The sequence below is a fragment of the Salvelinus sp. IW2-2015 genome, linkage group LG36 (genome assembly GCF_002910315.2).
Source record: "Salvelinus sp. IW2-2015 linkage group LG36, ASM291031v2, whole genome shotgun sequence".
NCBI lineage: Eukaryota > Metazoa > Chordata > Actinopteri > Salmoniformes > Salmonidae > Salvelinus > Salvelinus sp. IW2-2015.
The window spans coordinates 19,494,685-19,515,807 of NC_036875.1; the positions used below are offsets into that span (position 1 = coordinate 19,494,685).

General features: G+C 43.3%; 1 protein-coding gene across 4 annotated transcripts; it reads right to left on the reverse strand.

The window, feature by feature from the left end:
- Positions 1-8,363: 8,363 nt before the first annotated feature.
- On the reverse strand, positions 8,364-20,947 carry rev1 (REV1 DNA directed polymerase). Of its 4 annotated transcripts, none has more exons than XR_011475009.1 (16): positions 20,786-20,947; positions 20,371-20,469; positions 15,096-15,342; positions 14,277-14,405; positions 13,959-14,113; positions 13,495-13,614; positions 13,183-13,403; positions 12,783-12,955; positions 12,155-12,671; positions 11,772-12,035; positions 11,591-11,693; positions 11,209-11,408; positions 10,960-11,110; positions 10,445-10,547; positions 8,667-10,318; positions 8,364-8,510 (listed from the first exon to the last, which is right to left on the reverse strand). XR_011475009.1 is itself a non-coding variant. In XM_023981262.2 (16 exons), exons 1-16 carry the CDS (start codon positions 20,868-20,870, stop codon positions 10,207-10,209), a joined length of 2,604 nt encoding a protein of 867 aa, XP_023837030.2. In that variant the 5' UTR covers positions 20,871-20,947; the 3' UTR covers positions 8,364-10,206. The 4 variants fall into 4 exon arrangements, 3 of the variants coding, with proteins under 3 accessions (XP_023837030.2, XP_023837029.2, XP_023837031.2); XM_023981262.2 differs by having other exon boundaries at positions 8,364-10,318; positions 11,209-11,405; positions 12,155-12,369; positions 12,442-12,671; XM_023981261.2 differs by having other exon boundaries at positions 8,364-10,318; positions 12,155-12,369; positions 12,442-12,671.
- Positions 20,948-21,123: the final 176 nt, after the last annotated feature.

Genomic DNA, 21,123 nt, shown 5'->3' on the forward strand with positions numbered 1-21,123 from the left:
CACATTAGCGCACATTAGCTCAACCATCCCAGTATAGGGACACCGATCCGTAAAGGACTTTTGTAATGATGGACTTTTGTTTCTCTTTGCTTATTTGAGTTCTTGCCATAATATGCAATTGGTCTTTTACCAAATAGGGCTATCTTCTGTATACCACCCCTACCATGTCACAGCACAACTGATTGGCTCAAACACATTAACACATTTGCAATCCCGTTTAACGTCGAACCAGCGGATGTGCTGGATGGCCTACAACACGAAGTCATTGAGCTCAAAGCCAGGTACAACAACCTCCCTCTCATTGAGTAATACAAAATGTACGTTAGCGCTGAGCATTTTCCTGTTCTGAGGAGACATGCACTTAAATGTGCATCTGTGTTATGGACGACCTACTGCTGTGAGCAGTTATTTTCCTAAATGACTTGCAAAGACTCGATTCCGCTCAAGACTGACTGGAACCTGGGAAAACCAGCTGCGAGTAGTCCGCTTCACTGCCAGCTGACATCAAATGCCTCGTCAAATATAAGCAGTTTCAGCCATCGCATTAGAGGTGAGTTTGAACAAGTAATCATAATAAAGACAACATTATTTACAATACTAACATTTATTTAAATAGGACTAGCACTTTTCTAAATACTCAAGGACACAAGAAAAATCATACAAATCATATATAAACTGTAAAACAAATGTCAGTGATTAAAGTCACATTAAAACATGAATAAAGCTGAAAATAGCACAATTTTAATTATTTATTTATTTCACCTTTATTTAACCAGGTAGGCAAGTTGAGAACACGTTCTCATTTACAATTGCGACCTGAGCATAAAAAATAAGTGCTGCTCATCGATAACTGGTGTCCAATTGTCTTCTTAATAATCACTATAAGATATTAGCCTTACTACTTGCAAAAATAATTAAAGAAGTCCTGGATGCAATCATTGATGAAACACAGTCTGGCTTTATGAGGAACAGACATATTTATAACAATATCAGACTAGTATTAGACATACTTGACTACTCAGACCTAATAACCGAGGATAGCTTCATATTCTTAGATTTCTATAAAGGATTTGACACAGTAGAGCATCAGTTCTTCTTCCACTCCCTTGAGAAATGTGGCTTTGGGGAATTGTTCTGTAAGGCTATTAAGATTCTCTATACAAATGGTAACAGCTCGATCAAATTGAAATATGGCACCTCACCTAGATTTGAGTTAAAGAGAGGAATTAGGCAAGGTTGTCCTATCTCTCCGTACCTGTTTTTATTAATCACCCAACTTCTTACAAATTCTTTAAATATTAGTCCTGTACAAGGTATTTCCATAGCTGGTAAAGAAATTATTATAAGCCAGCTGGCTGACGATACTACACTTTTTCTGAAAGACGCTAACCAAATTCCCATATCGATCAATGTGATTCAATGTGATACAATCCTTTTCCAAAGCGTCTGGTCTATATCTTAACATTAGTAAATGTAAACTCATGGCTGTCAAAGATTGTGTAACACCTTCATATTATGGTATTCCAGTGAAAGAAGAACTTATATATATAGGCATAACCATTACCAAGGATCAGAAGTCTAGAGGCTTACTAAATTTGAACCCTCGTATTAAAAAAAACCCAGAAGAAGCTAAATCAATGGCTACAGAGGGACTTATCTTTAAAAGGAAGATTCCTAATAACCAAGGCTGAAGGTATCTCTAGACTAACATATGGCGCTCTATCTTTATATCTTGACGGTAAAATAAGCAAGGAGATAGACCAGATGCTTTTCAACTTTCTGTGGAGAAACCATACCCATTACATGAATTTTCTGGACTTTACTACCTTAAATAATACTTTTAAGATCAATTGGATAAAACAATTCCTAAGAAGACTCACTTCTATGTGGAATTTTATTCCTCATCATTTCTTCTCTACTTTTGGTGGCCTTAACTTCATGTTGGTTTGCAATTATAATATTGACAAAGTTCCAGTGAAACTTTCTGCTTTTCATCGGCAGGTTTTCGTGTCATGGTCCTTAATTTACAAGCTTAATTTTTCGCCACACAGATATTATATATGGAATAATCGGGACATATTATATAAAAATACTTATTTGTTTTTAGAATATTGATTCCGAAATAATATCCTATTGGTGAGCCAACTGGTAAATGCAGAGGTTCTTTTATAAGGAAGTCTTATCACTTTACAAGGTCCCTGTAACACCTAAAGATTTTGCAATTGTTTTAGATGCCATTCCCTCAGATGTTGCTTTATTATTCAGGAACGTGTCAAGAACTGACCCTCAGAGCCTACCTTCCATTGACCCTGTTGACTCATCAGTAGGAAAGATTTGTTTCTCTTTTGGTCCATTCAACAACAGAGCGATACGAACCTTGTTTCAGCAAAATGTTGTATCTATACCTTATGTCATGCCTTTTTGGAACGGATTTATTGATAATAAAAGTTTCCTTTAAAATGATTCATAAATATTATCCTGCCAACCACTATATGAAGTTTAAGGAAAACATCAACTCAAATTGTACCTTTTGTAATGACCACCCAGAAACAGTGTTGCATCTTTTTTGGCATTATATTCATGTAAGAAAACTGTGGCAAGACATCAGTAGATTTAGAACTGAACACATTTATGGAGATTTTACACTATTGTGGAGAGATATAGTGCTTGGATTCTTTACCTACAATAGAAAGAAGCTGAAACCATTTTATGTAATGAATTTCGTTATTCTTTTGGCCAAATTTCATAATCACAAATGTAAATTTACAAACAAAACACTACATTTTCTTACCGTACAAAAAGAAATTGAACTGTATTTTAAGACAATTAAATACTCTACTAACAAAAAAGCTGTTAGAATTATAAGTGTATGTATGTCCCTTAAGTTCCTTGTGTAATGTGATATTGTACCCCCTAGCCCAATTATCCTTTATATATATAAATATACTTGTCTTCCCACATGTACTTCCTATATTGATTTGTTGTTAATAAAAAATTATAATATAAAAAAGGATCGTATTCTGCCACACGGAACGATACCGTATTGGAGCGATCCAATATAGTGCTACTTAATTGAACTGAATGACTACCGACCCGTAGTACTCACTTCCGTCATCATGAAGTGATTCGAGAGGCTCGCCAAAGACCACACCTCCTCCCTTCGTGACATACTCGACCCTCTCCAATTTGCCTAACACTCCCTTCAGATCCACGGACGACGCAATCTCCTCATACATGAGTTTATGGACATACTATAGTAGATATAATAGCAAAAAAAGCTGTGAAAAATAATATTGTGGAATATACAAGAATATACAGGTGCAGTTAGGTAGAGGGGAAATAAAAACATTGAGTCGGAAACTGGGTTAGATTGATGGAAGAGACAATGGGATGAAAGTAGTAAGGGCAGACATTTATAGTACAGGGAAATCTGTTGGGAGATAGTGTGAGGGTTGAAAATATGCTTGGCCTTTCATGAGGGTGTCTGTGTGTGCTGAAAGTAACATTTTGCAACATATGGTGTGACTAGCGGGAAGGCTGTGGCTAACCTTGGATGTAGGCAGTTATCATGAGTTGTGGGGGACACATACAGAGCATAGTGTTGCGAGAACAAACTGTATTTTGTTAGACAATAACAGGAGCCAGATGTGTGATAACTGTATCCAGGGTGTGGGCCCAGAAGATAATCTGCACAGCAACAACTACACCTGCCAACGGGAGCGCCTGGGGGCTGGGACCAGCCTGTGCGCCAACGATAGGCTGAGTGAGTTTAAATCACACTCAGCCTCTACTCTGACAGGCCAGCTCAGAAGCGGGAACTAACTCTGTCAGAAGTATATTAGAAGAACGTTGTCAGGAAACAAGTCAGTTCTCTGTTCTGCCCTGCGAGGTGTTACAGTGAACCCGTATATACGAAAATTGCATTTACCATTTATCGCTTGAGTTTAATAAAAGTACTTATAGTATATTCAGTGACTCTGCATCACATTTATCCTGATACCAGATTTGATTGACGCAACCCTAACAATAGTGTCATATAATAGCATCTACCTCCAGACCACCAGGCACCCCGTTAGATCTAAAGTCATGAGTCATGAAGTCGGTACATAGGTCCTTCTCCTCACAAGAAACACATGTGCCATGATGGATTTCTCCCGCCACTTAGAATTTTGTGAAAAACACTCAAAACGCTACTCTTCTGGCACCGAATGATCGATCTGCACAAACTTGATATGTGGCATCTACCCTTTTGAAAAAAAATTGCTGTCAGAGTGTACTGCAATACACTGTAGTATAACTGCAGTATGCTGCAAATACTGCATCCAAAATAACAAAATAATTTCACTGCAGTAATTTTGCAGTGTAACTGCAGTTACAGTGCAGTATAACTGTGGGGACCTGTCATTCATTGCAGGTGGGGCAGAGTAAACAAGTTTGTAAACAATGTAAGAATAAATAAAGAGTTTAAGCCTCATACAAACATGGTCTCTTTTGCTTTCTTGAGTAAGGCAGCTTCAAAATGCAGGTGTTTCAGCCAAGCTCAGTGCTTTCTGTGGTGGTGGGGCAGCCAGCGCAAAATACGGAGCGTAGGGGTGGTTGCTAAAATTCTCTAGTTGCGCCGTGATTGGCTCAGTGTTCTGTCACTCATGGGGACACTACGTCGCCGCAAAATCTACAGGGAGAGCCCCAAAATTCAAGCCCCTTGGGTGCTGCCATAGAGTTACATTAGAAGTGCCCATCCAAGAAGAGTTAAGGTCATTGGCCACAGATAAAATTGTCAAATCACATATCTACAGTAACTTTGATTGGACTGATCATGTCAACATCATACTTTCAATAACTTAGCTAGCAGTCATTATGAATCAAGTCGACAATCTACTGGCAAATCCTTTTCAATCCTTGTCATATGAAGAGAAATGATGACGAGAAATTAAAGATAAAATGTATCGGTGCTCATCGGCCATTAGTCATAAACATTACACAAGTAAATCGCAAATTCAACAATGAGTGGTTTTGAAGGAATCAGTGGCTAACTGCAAGCATTGCAAAGCAATCACTAGCCTGCTATTCACTGGATTGGGTGTGTGGTCCAAGTCTAGGTTTAAGGGTATCTTTTACAAGCTTAAAAGGATAAACATTCAACATTAGCCATGCTGTCAATCCAGCATGACTTCTGCTACGTTCAAAACAACTGGAAACTTGGAAATCTCAGACTTCGTTGAGTTCAAGACAAGTGGGAACACGGAACTCCGACTAGGAAAATACGTTTTGAATGGTCATCCAATTCGGGAATTCGAAGTCAGGAACTCGGGCCTCTTTCTAGAGCTTCGACCTGAAGATCACTAACGTCATGATTCAACCTGTTTTTTTCCCAAGTTGCCCATGAAGGACCGCCGCTCCACCTTCCTGGTCAAGTGAGCACAGCACAAGGCGAGTTCAAAAATGTATTGCATGCTACTGCATAAATTATGTTATACGCCAGGGAGATATGTATACTGTAGCTAAGAAAGTAAAACTAAGTGTATGTTGTGTAGTAAGCTGTTAGTAGCCCATGTTCCTCACCCTAATAATTAGGTCCTTTTCACGCTCATAATTTAGCCTACTGTTCTGACTTGCTGGTGCACATGTAGCCTATAGCCTGTGTCATGACGTTGGCCTGAGGGGGGAGGTTTATGACCCCCATAAATACCTTTCCCCTTCTTCCACTCTACCGATGTGACTATTGAAAATCCCTTTGTTAACATTGAGAGAGAGTCTGGTGACATCAAAAGATGGGAAACGGAACCATATTTCAGTAATCCAACCAGTTGAAAATATGCGTTGGGACTTAATGAATATGATGTCAGTTCAGTTGGCGTCTGAGACATGATTACTGATGATAGGACGACATAAACTGTATCTTGGAAAATCTACACATTCTAGTTATCAGATTCACATGGAATTGTTGTGCAATTTAAATGTTTAAATGTGAAACTATTTGTGAAAAGATTAAATTTTTAGCTTCTTAATGAGAGAACGGTCAGAAGAACACCACTCTGCTCACTCAGAGGCCCCGCCCAAGTGAACAGACATGGGTTGTAAACTATGAAACACGCCCTTCTTTCACCACTATATCAACCCGTTTACGAAAATGTAACTTTCTGTTCCAAAGACATGAGGACTTACCATCCCCACGTTGAAAGGACAAAGACCACCTACAGAACTAAGCCAACCACAGCAAAAACCTAACAAAATTGGCATCGAATTTCAATGTGAAGGTGACGACCTACACGCCGGAAGGATGAATTTCGACTATACCAGCCAGAATATAGCATGAGTTTAAAGTATGGCAACTTGGTATGAACTTTGAACTCTTATTCACTAAAGAAATGATACCTCCTAGCCGTCGTGTTAGAGCAGCAACTGTAGACGTGGGCTAGGAGAGGACGGACAGAGGATCTGTCCTACCTCACAACGACGGTACTACCAAGTATCCATTCTACCACCAGACATTCTTCAAAGGACAACCCGGCCTCCCATCTACGACCAACCGATCGAAGCGCAGCTCAGAGTAAATATTTATTACATTTTCCTTTTCCAAATGGGCGGTTATTTAGAATGCATAAGATTCTGTATTTACGATAGAGTAGCTGCCTACGGCCTGATAGCGGACAGCTATGTCTCTAAGGACGTTTTCCTTTATGACATAATTTGTAATCTATGTATGATACATTCTGTGCATATGTAATTCTGTGTGATTATTTAGGTATTTAGTAAATAAATAATTAAACCAAATCTTGTATTGCCGATTCAACTTGTTAGCCAGGGTTCGTGAAGATAACCAAGAATTGACAACTTTCAGATGAGACTAAAGGTGATGATTAAATATTGACTGCTATTGATGTAAAAGATTACTAGGTCTAAGAGTTTATTCGGAAGATAACAGCTCTATAAACATTCTTTCGTGGTGCCCCGACTTTCTAGTTAATTACATTCACCTGATTAGCTTAATCAGGTAATATGAATTATAGAGAAATGACTTTATAGAATAGCATGTCATATCACCTAATCCAGGATAGCCAAAGACACAACACCTGTTTTAAGACACAACACCTGTTTTCGAGAAATGTCAATATTGTAAGAGCTTCATTGTCTGCTTATATGCCTCATTTATCCTACAGTTCCGACTTGGTGTACAGGGAGAATACTGGAAGAACTGGCCATGTTCTGAATTCTGTCGCTGTACATTTCAAAAGTGCTGAACAAATAGTTATATTGACTATGTCCGTCCAAGCTCGCTCATTGTCTTAAATCGAAAATACGGATTGCCTCTTATCAGCTCGTCATCCACTTATGCCATAGTTTGTACATCTCAATTGTCAATAAAAAACACATTTGTTTAAGCAAGTCAGCCATATCAACTTTGTTTTTTTAAAAGGCAGTAAATGAGGCTGAATTAACTGTTTCGCTGCCAGACAAGGCTCCACTGATTGCCATGTGTAGTGGTGGTAAGGTGATGGGAAAGCTTTATGTAGGCCCTAACAGTTTATGGGAACCATTTGTCACCGTTATATTCCAATTAATGTGTGGTGGATTTGCTGGCTTGAATCAAACATAAATATTTTTTTAGCCCCACCAAGATTTACATGCTAAAATCGCCAGAGTACTCTGCAGTTATTGCGTCCAAAATCCCAGTCGACTGCAGTTACTGCAGTTTCAAAACGGCAATCTTTTTTTGTAAGGGTATGGACAAAATGATTTCAATACAATATTTTCCAAACTAGTAACTAAAACATTGCCACTATTGACCAATAAATATTTACGTGGTTGTGGTCCGACACACAAATGCATATAAATCAGTCGAGGATATCCATATTTTAACTAAACTTGGTACACATGTAGCAAACATTGTCAAGACTCAACATATGCAAGGACATTCATATCAGCCTCATGGTGGCGCTATAACATGCACATTTATATCTCTTGATCTGTTTGACTCGAGTGACAAAATTTGGCACACATGCTCAGGGATTGGAGTCTGGCTAATCTGCGCCATCTCAGACACCACTGACCCGATTTTGACAAAACTTGGGTGAATGATGCGTCTTGCCATAGAGATCCATCATTATTTACAAAAGTACACTGATTAGCCCAAGGGGGGCACTATAGAAATCAACTGTATGCATCTTAGTCACACACACATTCTCAGACACCAGTGGCCCCATTTTGACAAAACTTGGTTGAATGAGTCTTGCCATAGAGCTGTCATTTACAAAATTAAACTGATTGGCCCAAGGGGAGCGCTGCATCATTTGTGAGGATGACACGTTTACTTTTACCTTGTTTAATCATCCTTTTCAAAGGATCACAACACCAATTCCAAATTAAAATCAAAAATTTTACAAGTTCCAAGTTTATTATCAAGTTATTAGAAAACATACAAATGATGTCACAGCTTCAGGTCTTCAGGCACGGGTCAGTCGTGATAGACAGGTACACTGACCAATGAGATAATTCCTTCTGGCCCTTCCCTTTTGTAGAGTTAGGGCAGATGAGAGGAAAAGTGAGTATTATACATTCACTCAGAGACCACAGCATACAAATTCTAAGGAAATAAACTCAGAATCAAAGGGTTGTCTGTCTGTCTCCTGTGTTTAGAACTACATTCATTTCCCCAGCATACTCACCGTAATATGATCATGGATCAGGTACAGTAGAAACCATTTCAAAACCACCATGTCATCCACTCTGCTGATGTCACAATGAGAGAAAACTGTCAGTTCTTTTTTTGCAACAAATGTGTGTTCTCTTGAACATTTGTATCCCGCGATGTCACAATAAGAGAACATTTAATTCTGCAATGTCACAAAAAGGTGTGACATTGTTGTGAGGTCATAAGCAAGTATTATTTAATTTGATGTCACAGAGTATTGACAGCTCATAAGGAGAGTGGGTGCCTCACAATAGCCTAAAATGGCTTCCTCTCCTCACCATCTGCACGTCACATAGTAGCTATCCAAAGCGATATAGTATTGCTTTCTCCTATATTTTCTCATCAGTGTAGTTGAAGGAGAGGAAGCCACTTCACACCATTGCAATTCTGTGTCAACCTATAGAGGTTGCATAAAAAAAGTAACATAAGCGCTTTGGCCAAATTTTGGTTTCCATCCCGTCAAACACACACCCACGATGAAAGAGCAATAGAGAGAACTAACAACAGTTAATAACACACTACTTGTAACCAATACAAGAGAAAACATAAGAATGTCTATATAGAAACATGTTTTTTTCTTTTGAAACTTAACAAGAGGTGTTGAAAACACCATTTACATGCCATAACAAGGTTCGGCACTTTTTTGCAGAGGAAAGGTACAAAAAAATTGCTTGCTTTTTAAAAACAATCTCCCAAACAGGATGTTTTGCATCTTTTTGCTACCATGTCAGTTTGCAGATACTTCGGAGGCTATGGTGGCAGAGCTTAGAGTAACAGAACGACTGGTGAAAAGCAGAGAGAGAAAAGAAACAGAGCCAGGAAAAGTGGATGTCTATGGTTTCCTTCTTTCTGCCTCCAAACCCTGGATGTCACAGAATAGGGGGGGAAGGGAGGGGGGGCAGAGTAGACCGTCGAGAAGGCAAGGAGATTCCATGGCCACCATCTCTAGGCATCAGACTGTGATATTTGGCATATTCACACACCTAATGGTCGAGTCAGCCATCACTCATGAGATTCAGTGGGTCCTGACCAACAGTGGCTACAGGAGGAGTGTTCCTGCCCCCCCCCCGGCTCATGGACGGTTGGACAGTGCGTGTCGGGCCAAGTTGATATTCAGGCTGCTGAAGTGTAGTGCAGCCGATTCCTGTGCTGTGTTCTGCTGACGCGTGTCATAATGAAGTCGAAATAGAATGCAGGTCAGTGAGAGAGAGCTTGTCATATAGATCCTATTGTTACTAATTCTATGGAGCTTGCTGAGCTGATATCACAGAACTCTTTCACTGTGATGTCATAAGATTAGAACACAGCTCCTCCCGTCAGGATTATGATGTAATAGTTTGATGATGTAGCAGTGGTACAACAAACAGAACACTGATGCAGAGTGTGTGGAGGAGCAAAACTGGATCTCAAATGGCATCCTATCCCCCACATACTAGTGCACTACTTTTGACCAATGCACTATATGGGGAATAGGGTGTGATTTGAGACTCGGCTAGAGCCTGCCGTGTCCTCTCCTATGTGATCTTCAGAGTGCTGCCGTAGGTCTGCTGTACCACCACCTGCACGTTGTCCAGGATGAAGTCAAAGGCCATGCTCCACACAGACTCCACAGACTGCTGCATCAACCTGCAATCACATAGGATACGTGAAAATAAATGAATGGGAACAGAGGAGGAAACTGAAAAGTACTAAGCTTGGCCCAGTGGTCCGTGACTGTCTAGAGGGGAGAGTTAAACCATGAGTGGACCGTACCTCTTCATGTACTTGATGACCAGGTCAAGTTTCTCCAGGTCTTTGTCCTCGATCAGATCAGTGCAGTACTTGACCACCTGCAGAATGTCCTCCTCCATGGGTTCTGAGGGCGGGGGGAAAGGACAAAGACTTGGATTTTCACACACAACCACATCAACAAACAGTCAAAAACACAACTACTACTGTATGACAGCAAACGTCCCCTAATTCCTAGAGATGGTACTGACCGACGCACTCCCCCTTCTGTACCTGAGATGGTACTGACCGACCCACTCCCCCTTCTGTACCTGAGATGGTACTGACCGACCCACTCCCCCTTCTGTACCTGAGATGGTACTGACCGACGCACTCCCCCTTCTGTACCTGAGATGGTACTGACCAACCCACTCCCCCTTCTGTACCTGAGATGGTACTGACCGACCCACTCCCCCTTCTGTACCTGAGATGGTACTGACCGACCCACCCTCCCTTCTGTACCTGAGATGGTACTGACCGACCCACTCCCCCTTCTGTACCTGAGATGGTAGTGACCCATTCTCTGAGTAGTGTTCGGATGTCCGTGAAATCACAGGCTCCAGCCAGGGTGGGTTCAGGGCGAGGGGTGAACTTAGACAGAGTCTCTGGGACATCCTGCTTTAGGGAGGATGTGGAAGGTCCATTCTCCAGCTGGTTGAGGGTCAGTTCAGGCCAATCATTAAGCATCAGTACAAATCCATTCAGGAAAAAAATTCAAACTGACCTTGGATAAGTGTCTAGGGGCTCACCTTGAGGCCATTGGATAGGTCCCTCGGTCTGAGCGGGTGCTGTAGGGCTTTGGCGGGGCTGTTTCCTGGTGGGTGGGGCCTCTTTAGAGGGGAGGGGCCTTTCTTAGTGGGGCTGGAGTTGGCGTTTTTCTTCTTGTAGCGCCTCTTCACCCGACCCGCTCCAACCTGCTTCAGCTGCAACAGGGGGTTCCTCTGCTCTGCTACAGAGGAAGAGGGGTTGAGAGAGGAGGGAGAACAAAGGAGGCGAGGAAAGGAGATGGAGAAATAAGGGGGTAATGCAAAGAGGGTTGAATTTGATCATTAGTCGAACGTCTACGGTTCTTTCCAGTGTATTGTATGAATATACTGTATTCTGCTCTACATCTCTGGTCTCTGGTCTTACCCATGATGATCCCTTGGGCCTGGGCGGTCTCTCTGCGGCCGTACGCTGAACGCAGTTCCTCCTGGAGCTCTCTGGGGAGCGCCGCAAACACCTCCGGGTCAACCTACAGAGAGACAGAGAGATGGAATATATTTGTGTGTAATGGGGGTATTGGCGTTAATGAGAATGTTTGTGTGTGTACCTGGGAAAAGTCAGGCAGTTCCAGTATGATGCCCGTGGAGCCAGGCTGTCCAGGCTGGTTGGGGATCTGAAGAACCAGTGTTCCTACAGGAAGGGCAGCGGGGGGAGGAGGAGAGGAGGGGGAAGAAAGAAGGGAAGAGGGGTGAGGGCTAGAGGGGCGGTGGTGTGACCCGTTGTGGGATCTCTCTGTCTCTCTGTGGGTCCAGGAGCGCTCCACCTGTTCTCTCAATTCTGCAGGCAAGGCGTCCAACACTGACCTGTCCACCTGACACACAGAAACACGTAAGGGCGCTTTCGAACTGCCGAAAACGATGCATCAAAAACATAGCCAACCCAATGGATTTTCATTGACAGCAATGTACTGGTGAACTAGGAGTGGAGAACCTGTGAAGGAGAGGGGACCTCGATGCTGAGGTTGAGGCGCGTCCGAACATGGTTAGGTGTGCGTGTAGAGGGCAGCGGCTCTTCTTTACTTGTCCCTGGGATTGGATCAGCAGGCGAAGGAGGGCGGAGAGTGGAGAAGGGGGGTGGGACTGTGGCAGAGGAACTCTTCCCCTGATTGGTGGTTGAGTCAGCAACAGGAGCATCAGCTAGCGAATCTGAAGAGAGAGCAGAGGTTGATGTATGGCTTCTTGAGGTAATCACTAACAAGATCTCACACACACACACACCTGTGTGGTTGTGTATGGCGGGAGGCCGCTGGGCCAGAAGCATGTCTCTGATGGAGCGTGTTTTAGGGCCGGAGGGGTCATGGGGGGCTGAATGGGCCCCATCAAGGAGCTGCACCTGAAGGCCCACCCCCCTCAGGTCCTGCACCTCCAGCCTCATTGCGTGGAACAGCTTGATGACCTCACTGGCTATCAGCTGACCACTGTCTGTCGACTGGGCCAGGGTCACTGACCTGAGTAGGGAGGGGACAGAGGGAGAGAGAAGAGAAGGACAGAAATGGATAAGGAAAGAGGTAAGTGAATTATGTCCCCTCAGTGTGTAACCCTGTCCATTGCTCTCTCACCTGGCCAGATTGTCACAGATGCCGTGACCACCATATTTGGATGGCTCCACCGGGGCCCCCACCTTACGCACCATGACCTTTAGGGTCAGTCTGCGCCCCCTGAGCCCCGCCCCCTGAAGACGCTTCTGCACCTCCATGGACAGGTTGGTCAGGAACGACTCCGCCTCGTCCACCTGGTGAGAGAGAATATGGAGAATTTAGAGAACGACAGAAGGAAGTAACAGAAAAGCACCTTGAGCAGTTGAAGAACATCGGTTCTACACAAAATATTCCATTCTGAACGAGTGTTCCGCCTTCTTGAATAAGCCTTGGTTCTGACCAGCATAACCCAGTTATGACCTGTGTAGAGCGGACCAAATCAAACAAGCTCTAACCACTGTAAACCAAATCTGGTCCTTACCTGTGTGAAGCGGATGTTGTAGTTCATCTCGGCCGAGACAGACTTCCTCTCCTTCTCGCTGCGTACGGGCCGGTCGTCCAGACCTCGGCAGAACCTGAAGAGGGTCTGCCCGGTGCGAGGGCCAAACTCCTTCTGCAGTTGCTGTAGAGACACCTGCTGCAGGTCCCCACACGACCTCACACCCAGAGACGCCAGCTTTGCGCCCATAGAACGGCCCACACCTGAGATTGGTGATGGGTAGAGGTGGTGAAATGCACCACCAGAAAGATGATCAGTTGCAGTGTCCACCAGGTGGTGCTGTAGTGTCCTCACCTGGCAGGCTAGTGACCGTGTGGTCCCTGATGAAGTCGTCCACTTCCTCTGACCTCAGGAGGTACTGTCCGTCCGGCTTGGCCTTCCGGGTCGCCATCCTCGCCAGCAGGATGTTGGACCCTGGAGAGGTCAGAGGTGACAGGTCACAAGTGTGACTGAGTGGGAGGGAAACTATGCTTAACAATGGCAGTCAACTCCCCTTGGTCCCCTATAAGTTCAGGGTTGCATTCAGTAGAGCACAGGCACACTGTAGCAAAACATTTTGAAGTGGAAAATGAAAAGGAGCATTTCTTATTGGACAAGCCCAGATAACAGTGAGGGACTATTTCAGTCTGTTTTCTGCCATTTGGTGCATAATAAACACAACCTAGGTAGTAGCGCCCGCTCCGTTTGCAAATGTTTCCTCCCGTTGTGCCTACAGAACGTTACCCAGGGGTGGTAGAGGAAGGCGTGGCACCACTCACCCATGCCCACCGAGGCAGTGCACCCAGTCCTCTCCCTGACATCTGTCCGGATGGCGCTGGCTAGCTCTTCAGGTGTAGCACCCAACTCAGCCAGCAGGGCAGAGCAATCCACCAACGCCTCGTCACAACTCAGAGCCTCAATGTTGTGAGTATAACTACGGGGGGGGGTTAAATCAATTTGTTGTTTATCAGATGATTGTGCTACGATCCTAACAAGTAACAAAGGAATCAGAATAGTCAGAGGTCATGACTAACAGCAGATGAGAGGGAGGTGAGAGAAAAAGAGATGGGAGGATCTGTAAATCCCTACATCCGTACCTGGCGAGGGTCTCGTACATAGCAAGTGCCACCTCCTTGTAAGCCTGAAAGTCATAAGGGACAGACTGCAGGGAAGGACAGAGCTGTTTGGCCTGGCCAAAAAACATCCCATTCCTCACTCCTGCCTGCCTGACGGAAGAAAAAAAAAAGAAAGAAAAAAAGGAGACCAGATTACTATAGGGTAGAGGGTGTGTATGGAACCTGGCCTCGTTGGAAAGCACTTCTGACCCATCAGGAATGCACAGAGGACATTAGATAGGCACACTTCCAGATACCAAAGAATATATCCCTTTTCTCTGGAAACAATGTTAATATACTATTTTAAACTTAGTACTTAGAACAGCCAATTATATTTCCACCAACCATTTCATTTGTTTGGCTTCTTTTTGACGGCCTTAGGGTCAATTTGAGGGTTAAACTAATGCATTCTGGGAAATGTAGCATTTTCCCCATATTGAACTAAATTAAAATAATTTTATATACATTTTGAATATTTGCACACATGTTTTTTCCTTGATCATTCATAAAAATAAAAGTGTCCTGAAAATCAAATTGTTTCAACATTATTTTATATGCATGTATATAATGACATGATTGATGTTTTATTTACAAGATGTTAATTTGTATAGACTACACCTAATATAGAATAGAAGAATTTGAATTTCACAGAATTAAATTATATTTCCTTTAATTCAAACAATGGTGTATCATGTTTACTACTTCATTTCAAAATTCAACAAGGCATTCACAATTCAATTCTGAATTGAGCCCAACCCTGAGTGAGTATGGGTGTGAGAGTGTAGAGAGATAGAGAGTTACCTGGCCTCGTAGCTACAGGAGGCAATCTCAGCCATAGAGAGGCAAGTTGTGTCCAGGTCCACGCCATTGCCGTGGGAGACGTGACTCTCGGCCGAGGTCATTTCCTCCAGGTCCCCATCCTTCCTCTCCGAGACACCTGCATGGGAGTATTTCCTCTGGTAGTACTGCAGCTCCAGCTGGCGGTCAACACCAGGCCTCTGGGCCACTCTGCCTGGACCACGGTTACTGGTCACAGCTACTGGCTTCCCTGGGGGGGAGGAGATGGGCGGTTAGTGGGCACTGGCCAGTTAAGAACTAGATTTGAGGCATACAAATACATGAGAATGTGTGTGCGCCCGTAGGTGTGGGACTGGTACAATTACCGTATAACCGACGGTTATGCATGAAGGTCAGCATGAAAATAAAATAACTGTCATAACTCTTAAGAAAAAAAATAATGGAGGTAGAGGCCACTGTGTTCTTGGGGACCTTCAATGCTGAATATATTTTTTGGCCCTCTTCCCCAGATCTGTGCCTCAACACAATCCTGTCTCGGAGCTCTACAGACAATTCATTCGACCTCATGGCGTGATTTTTTGGGTGGGTCCCACAGTTGACAGTGCTGATATAGACAGGTGTACCTTTTCAAATCATGTCCAATCAATTGAATTTACCACAGGTGGACTCCAAGTTGTAGAAACATCTCAAGGATGATCAATGGAAACAGGATGCACCTGAGCTCAGTTTTGAGTCTCATAGCAAAGGGTCTGAATACTTTTTTCTCTCTCATCAAAACTATGAAATAACACATATGGAATCATGTAGTAACCAAACAAAGTGTTAAACAAAACATATTTGATATTTTAGATTCTTTAGTATCCATTCTTTGCTAAAAGTGTGCAAAGCTGTCATCAAGGCACTTTTTTGGTTACTACATGATTCCATATGTGTTATTTCATATTAAGATCTCTTCTATTATTATCAATGTAGAAAACAGTAAAAATAAAGAAAAACCCTGGAGTAGTAGGTGTGTCTAAACTTTTGACTGGTACTGAGATATATAAACTGGGTGGGTTCTAGCCCTGAATGCTGACTGGCTGAAAACCGTGGATATCAGACCGTATTACAAAGGTATGACAAAACATTTATTTTTAATTCTCTAATTACATTGGTAACCAGTTTATAATAGTAATAAGGCACCTTGGGGGTTTGTGAGACATGGCCAAAATACCACAAGCTAAGAACAGCCCTTAGCAGTGGTATATTGGCCACATCTCCTCGGGCATTATTGCATTATATATATATATATACACTGCTCAAAAAATAAAGGGAACACTAAAATAACACATCCTAGATCTGAATGAATGAAGTATTCTTATTAATACTTTTTTCTTTACATAGTTGAATGTGCTGACAACAAAATCACACAAAATTATCAATGGAAATCAAATTTATCAACCCATGGAGGTCTGGATTTGGAGTCACACTCAAAATTAAAGTGGAAAACCACACTACAGGCTGATCCAACTTTGATGTAATGTCCTTAAAACAAGTCAAAATGAGGCTCAGTTGTGTGTGTCCTCCAGTGCCTGTATGACCTCCCTACAACGCCTGGGCATGCTCCTGATGAGGTGGCGGATGGTCTCCTGAGGGATCTCCTCCCAGACCTGGACTAAAGCATCCGCCAACTCCTGGACAGTCTGTGGTGCAACGTGCGTTGGTGGATGGAGCGAGACATGATGTCCTAGATGTGCTCAATTGGATTCAGGTCTGGGGAACGGGCGGGCCAGTCCATAGCATCAATGCTTCCTCTTACAGGAACTGCTGACACACTCCAGCCACATGAGGTCTAGCATTGTCTTGGATTAGGAGGAACCCAGGGCCAACCGCACTAGCAAATGGTCTCACAAGGGGTCTGAGGATTCATCTCGGTACCTAATGGCAGTCAGGCTACCTCTGGCAAGCACATGGAGGGCTGTGCGGCCCCCCAAAGAAATGCCACCACACCATGACTGACCCACCGCCAAACCGGTCATGCTGGAGGATGTTGCAGGCAGCAGAACGTTCTCCACGGCGTCTCCAGACTCTGTCACGTCTGTCACATGTGCTCAGTGTGAACCTGCTTTCATCTGTGAAGAGCACAGGGCGCCAGTGGCGAATTTGCCAATCTTGGTGTTCTCTGGCAAATGCAAACGTCCTGCACGGTGTTGGGCTGTAAGCACAACCCACCTGTGGACGTCGGGCGCCTCATACCACCCTCAGGAGTCTGTTTTCGACCGTTTGAGCAGCATGCACATTTGTGGCCTGCTGGAGGTCATTTTGCAGGGCTCTGGTAGTGCTCCTCCTGCTCCTCCTTGCACAAAGGCGGAGGTAGCGGTCCTGCTGCTGGGTTTTGTGCACTCCTACGGCCTCCTCACCGCTCTCTGATGTACTGGCCTGTCTCTCTGGTAGCCGCTCCATGCTCTGGACACTACGCTGACAAGACAGCAAAACCTTCTTGCCACAGCTCGCATTGATGTGCCATCCTGGATGAGCTGCACTACTGACGCACTTGTGTGGGTTGTAGACTCAGTCTCATGCTACCACTAGAGTGAAAGCACCGCCAGATTCAAAAGTGACCAAAAATCAGCCAGGAAGCATAGGAACTGAGAAGTGGTCTGTGGTCACCACCTGCAGAACCACTCCTTTATTGGGGGTGTCTTGCTAATTGCCTATAATTTCCACTTTTGTCTATTCCATTTGCAAACAGCATGTGAAATTTATTGTCATCAGTGTTGCTTCCTATGGACAGTTTGATTTCACAGAAGTGTGATTGACTTGGAGTTACATTGTGTTGTTTAAGTGTTCCCTTTATTTTTTTGAGCAGTATTATTTTTTATTATATATATATATTAATTAATATATATATATAATATAATATATATATATATATGGGCTTTTCTCCCAATTCTTATGGAGACTCTTCGGGTAGGCTCGCTTAATATAAATGGCGCCAGAGATGCGGGAAAGAGGAGTCTGTTGGGTGAATACACTACCATTCAAAAGTTTTTTGCAACGCCATGCCATACACTGTGGACGGCGCTTACTTGGAGCCAATTTCCTCCTACAACAGGACAATGACCCAAAGCACAGCTCCAAACTATGCAATAACTATATAGGGAAGAAGCAGTCAGCTGGTATTCTGTCTTTGATGGAGTGACCAGCACAGTCACCGGATCACAACCCTATTGAGCTGTTGTGGGAGCAGCTTGACCATATGGTACGTAAGAAGTGCCCATCAAGCCAATCCAACTTGTGGGAGGTGCTTCAGGAAGCATGGGGTGAAATCTCTTCAGATTACCTCAACAAATTGACAACTAGAATGCCAAAGGTCTGCAAGGCTGTAATTGCTGAAAATTGAGGATTCTTTGACGAAAGCAAAGTTTGAAGGACACAATTATTATTTAAATTAAAAATCATTATTTATAACCTTGTCAACATCTTGACTATATTTCCTATTCATTTTGCAACTCATTTCATGTAGGTTTCCATGGAAAACAAGGACATTTCTAAGTGACCCCAAACTTTTGAACGGTAGTGTGTGTGTGTGTGTGATATATATACACACACACACAGTTGAAGTTGGAAGTTTACATACACCATAGCCAAATACATTTAAAAACTCAGCTTTCACAATTTATGACATTTAATCCTAGTAAAAATTCCCTGTTTTAGATCAGTTAGGATCACCACTTTATTTTAAGAATGTGAAATGTCAGAATAATAGTAGAGAGAATGATTTATTTCAGCTTTTATTTCTTTCATCACATTCACAGTGGGTCAGAAGTTTACATGCACTCAATTAGTATTTGGTAGCATTGCCTTTAATTTTTTTTAACTTGGGTCAAACGTTTCAGGTAGCCCTTCCACAATAAGTTGGGTGAATTTGGCCCATTCCTCCTGACAGAGCTGGTGTAACAGTCAGGTTCGTAGGCCTCCTTGCTCGCACACGCTTTTTCAGTTCTGCCCACACATTTTCTATGGTATTGAGGTCAGGGCTTTGTGTTGGCCACTCCAATACCTTGACTTTGTTGTCCTTAAGCCATTTTGCCACAACTTTGAAAGTATGCTTGGGGTCATTGTCCATTTGGAAGACCCATTTGCGACCAAGCTTTAACTTCCTGACATGTCTTGAGATGTTGCTTCATTATATCCACATAATTTTCCTCCTCATGATGCCATCTATTTTGTGAAGTGCACCAGTCACTCATGCAGCAAAGCACCCCCACAGCATGATGCTGCAACCCCCGTGCTTCACGGTTGGGATGGTGTTCTTCGGCTTGCAAGCATCCCCCTTTTTCCTCCAAACATAATGATGGTCAATATGGCCAAACAGTTCTATTTGGTTCATCAGACCAGAGGACATTTCTCCAAAAAGTACGATCTTTGTCCCCATGTGCAGTTGCAAACCGTAGTCTGGCTTTTTTATGGCAGTTTTGGAGCAGTGGATTCTTCCTTGCTGAGCGGCCTTTCAGGTTATATGAATATAGGACTTGTTTTACTGTGGATATAGATACTTTTGTACCCATTTCCTCCAGCATCTTCACAAGGTCCTTTGCTGCTGTTCTGGGATTGATTTGCACTTTTCGCACCAAAGTACGTTCATCTCTAGGAGACAGAACGCGTCTCCTTCCTGAGCTGTATGACGGCTGCGTGGTCCCATGGTGTTAATACTTGCGTACTATTGTTTGTACAGAGGAACGTGGTACCTTCAGGCATTTGGAAATTGGCTAGATTTCTTTTGATTTCCCCATGATGTCAAGCAAAGAGGCACTGAGTTTGAAGGTAGGCCTTGAATACATCCACAGGTACACCTCCAATTGACTCAAATTATGTAAATTAGCCTATCAGAAGCTTCTAAAGCCATGCAATCATTTTCTGGAATTTTCCAAGCTGTTTAAAGGCACAGTCAACTTAGTGTATGTATCTTCTGACCCACTGGAATTGTTATACAGGGAATTATAAGTGAAATAATCTGTCTGTAAACAATTGTTGGAAAGATTACTTGTGTCATGCACAAAGTAGATGTCCTAACCGACTTGCCAAAACTATGGTTTGTTAACAAGAAATTTGTGGAGTGGTTGAAAATGAGTTTTAATGACTCCAACCTAAGTGTATGTAAACTTCCGACTTCAATGTATGTATGTATGTATGTTATTTTTGTGCTATTCAAACAGTTATTACGGTGATCCAAAATAACTGTCATCCAAAATTCCATGACCGTCACGGCACTGTGTGTGTGTGTGAGCGTGCATGCCTTTGAGGTCGGGCCGGTGTCTGATCCCCACAGAGACAAAGAAACAGTCCATGTCCACATGCAGGATACAGGACTGAGGGCCAGGAGCAGCTGACGAACCTGAACAACAAAACACAGACAGACAAATCAGGAGAGAGACAGACTTGTAACATACACAAATAAGAGACACACACACACTAACATGTACAGACAGAAGTAAATGTACACACAGCTACTCCTGTAATAAGGTTAGCAAAACGCGGCACACTCGAAGACTCACCCTTCATTAAACCCTGACGACATTAACAACATGCAGAATGTTTCACTGACATTTGAGAGAGAGACATGACTGGACTGAGAAATCAGAATTCACATGCCATCAGACAGAGACCACCCAATCCAATCCATCCCTTCAAACACCACTCCTCTTCCTTACCCTCTCTCCTCTGGCGTTTGAGCCTGTCTCTCCCGGGGAATGTGGCGCCCCTGTGGACCTCCTCCGCTCTGCAGCGTGTTGACATACTCAGAGAACTCACTCCTCCACGTGGAGATGTGATGTAGACGAGAGTGGGAGTAGAACTCTGAGATGATCCCCCCTGTCTTCGCCAGTGCTGATTGGTGGTCGCTGTCTGGAGGGGCGGGATTTGAGGGAATAGCTGATAAGTTGTTGGTTTCAAGAGGGGCGGGGTTAGGAGTAAAGGCATTGTGGTGACTGCCATTCAGAGGGACAGGGGAAGGGGAGCGGTTTGGGTTATCAAGGGGGAGGGGTTTTCT

Excerpts from the sequence above, each read along its gene's own strand:
- rev1 (XM_023981263.2), bottom strand. The coding sequence starts at position 20,870 with ATGTCAACACGCTGCAGAGCGGAGGAGGTCCACAGGGGCGCCACATTC. Across the intron at positions 12,036-12,154 it reads AGGTCCCCTCTCCTTCACAG|GTGGACAGGTCAGTGTTGGA; the intron begins GTTCTCCACTCC and ends TCTGTGTGTCAG. Across the intron at positions 10,319-10,444 it reads GTCATCAAGTACATGAAGAG|GTTGATGCAGCAGTCTGTGG; the intron begins GTACGGTCCACT and ends ATGTGATTGCAG.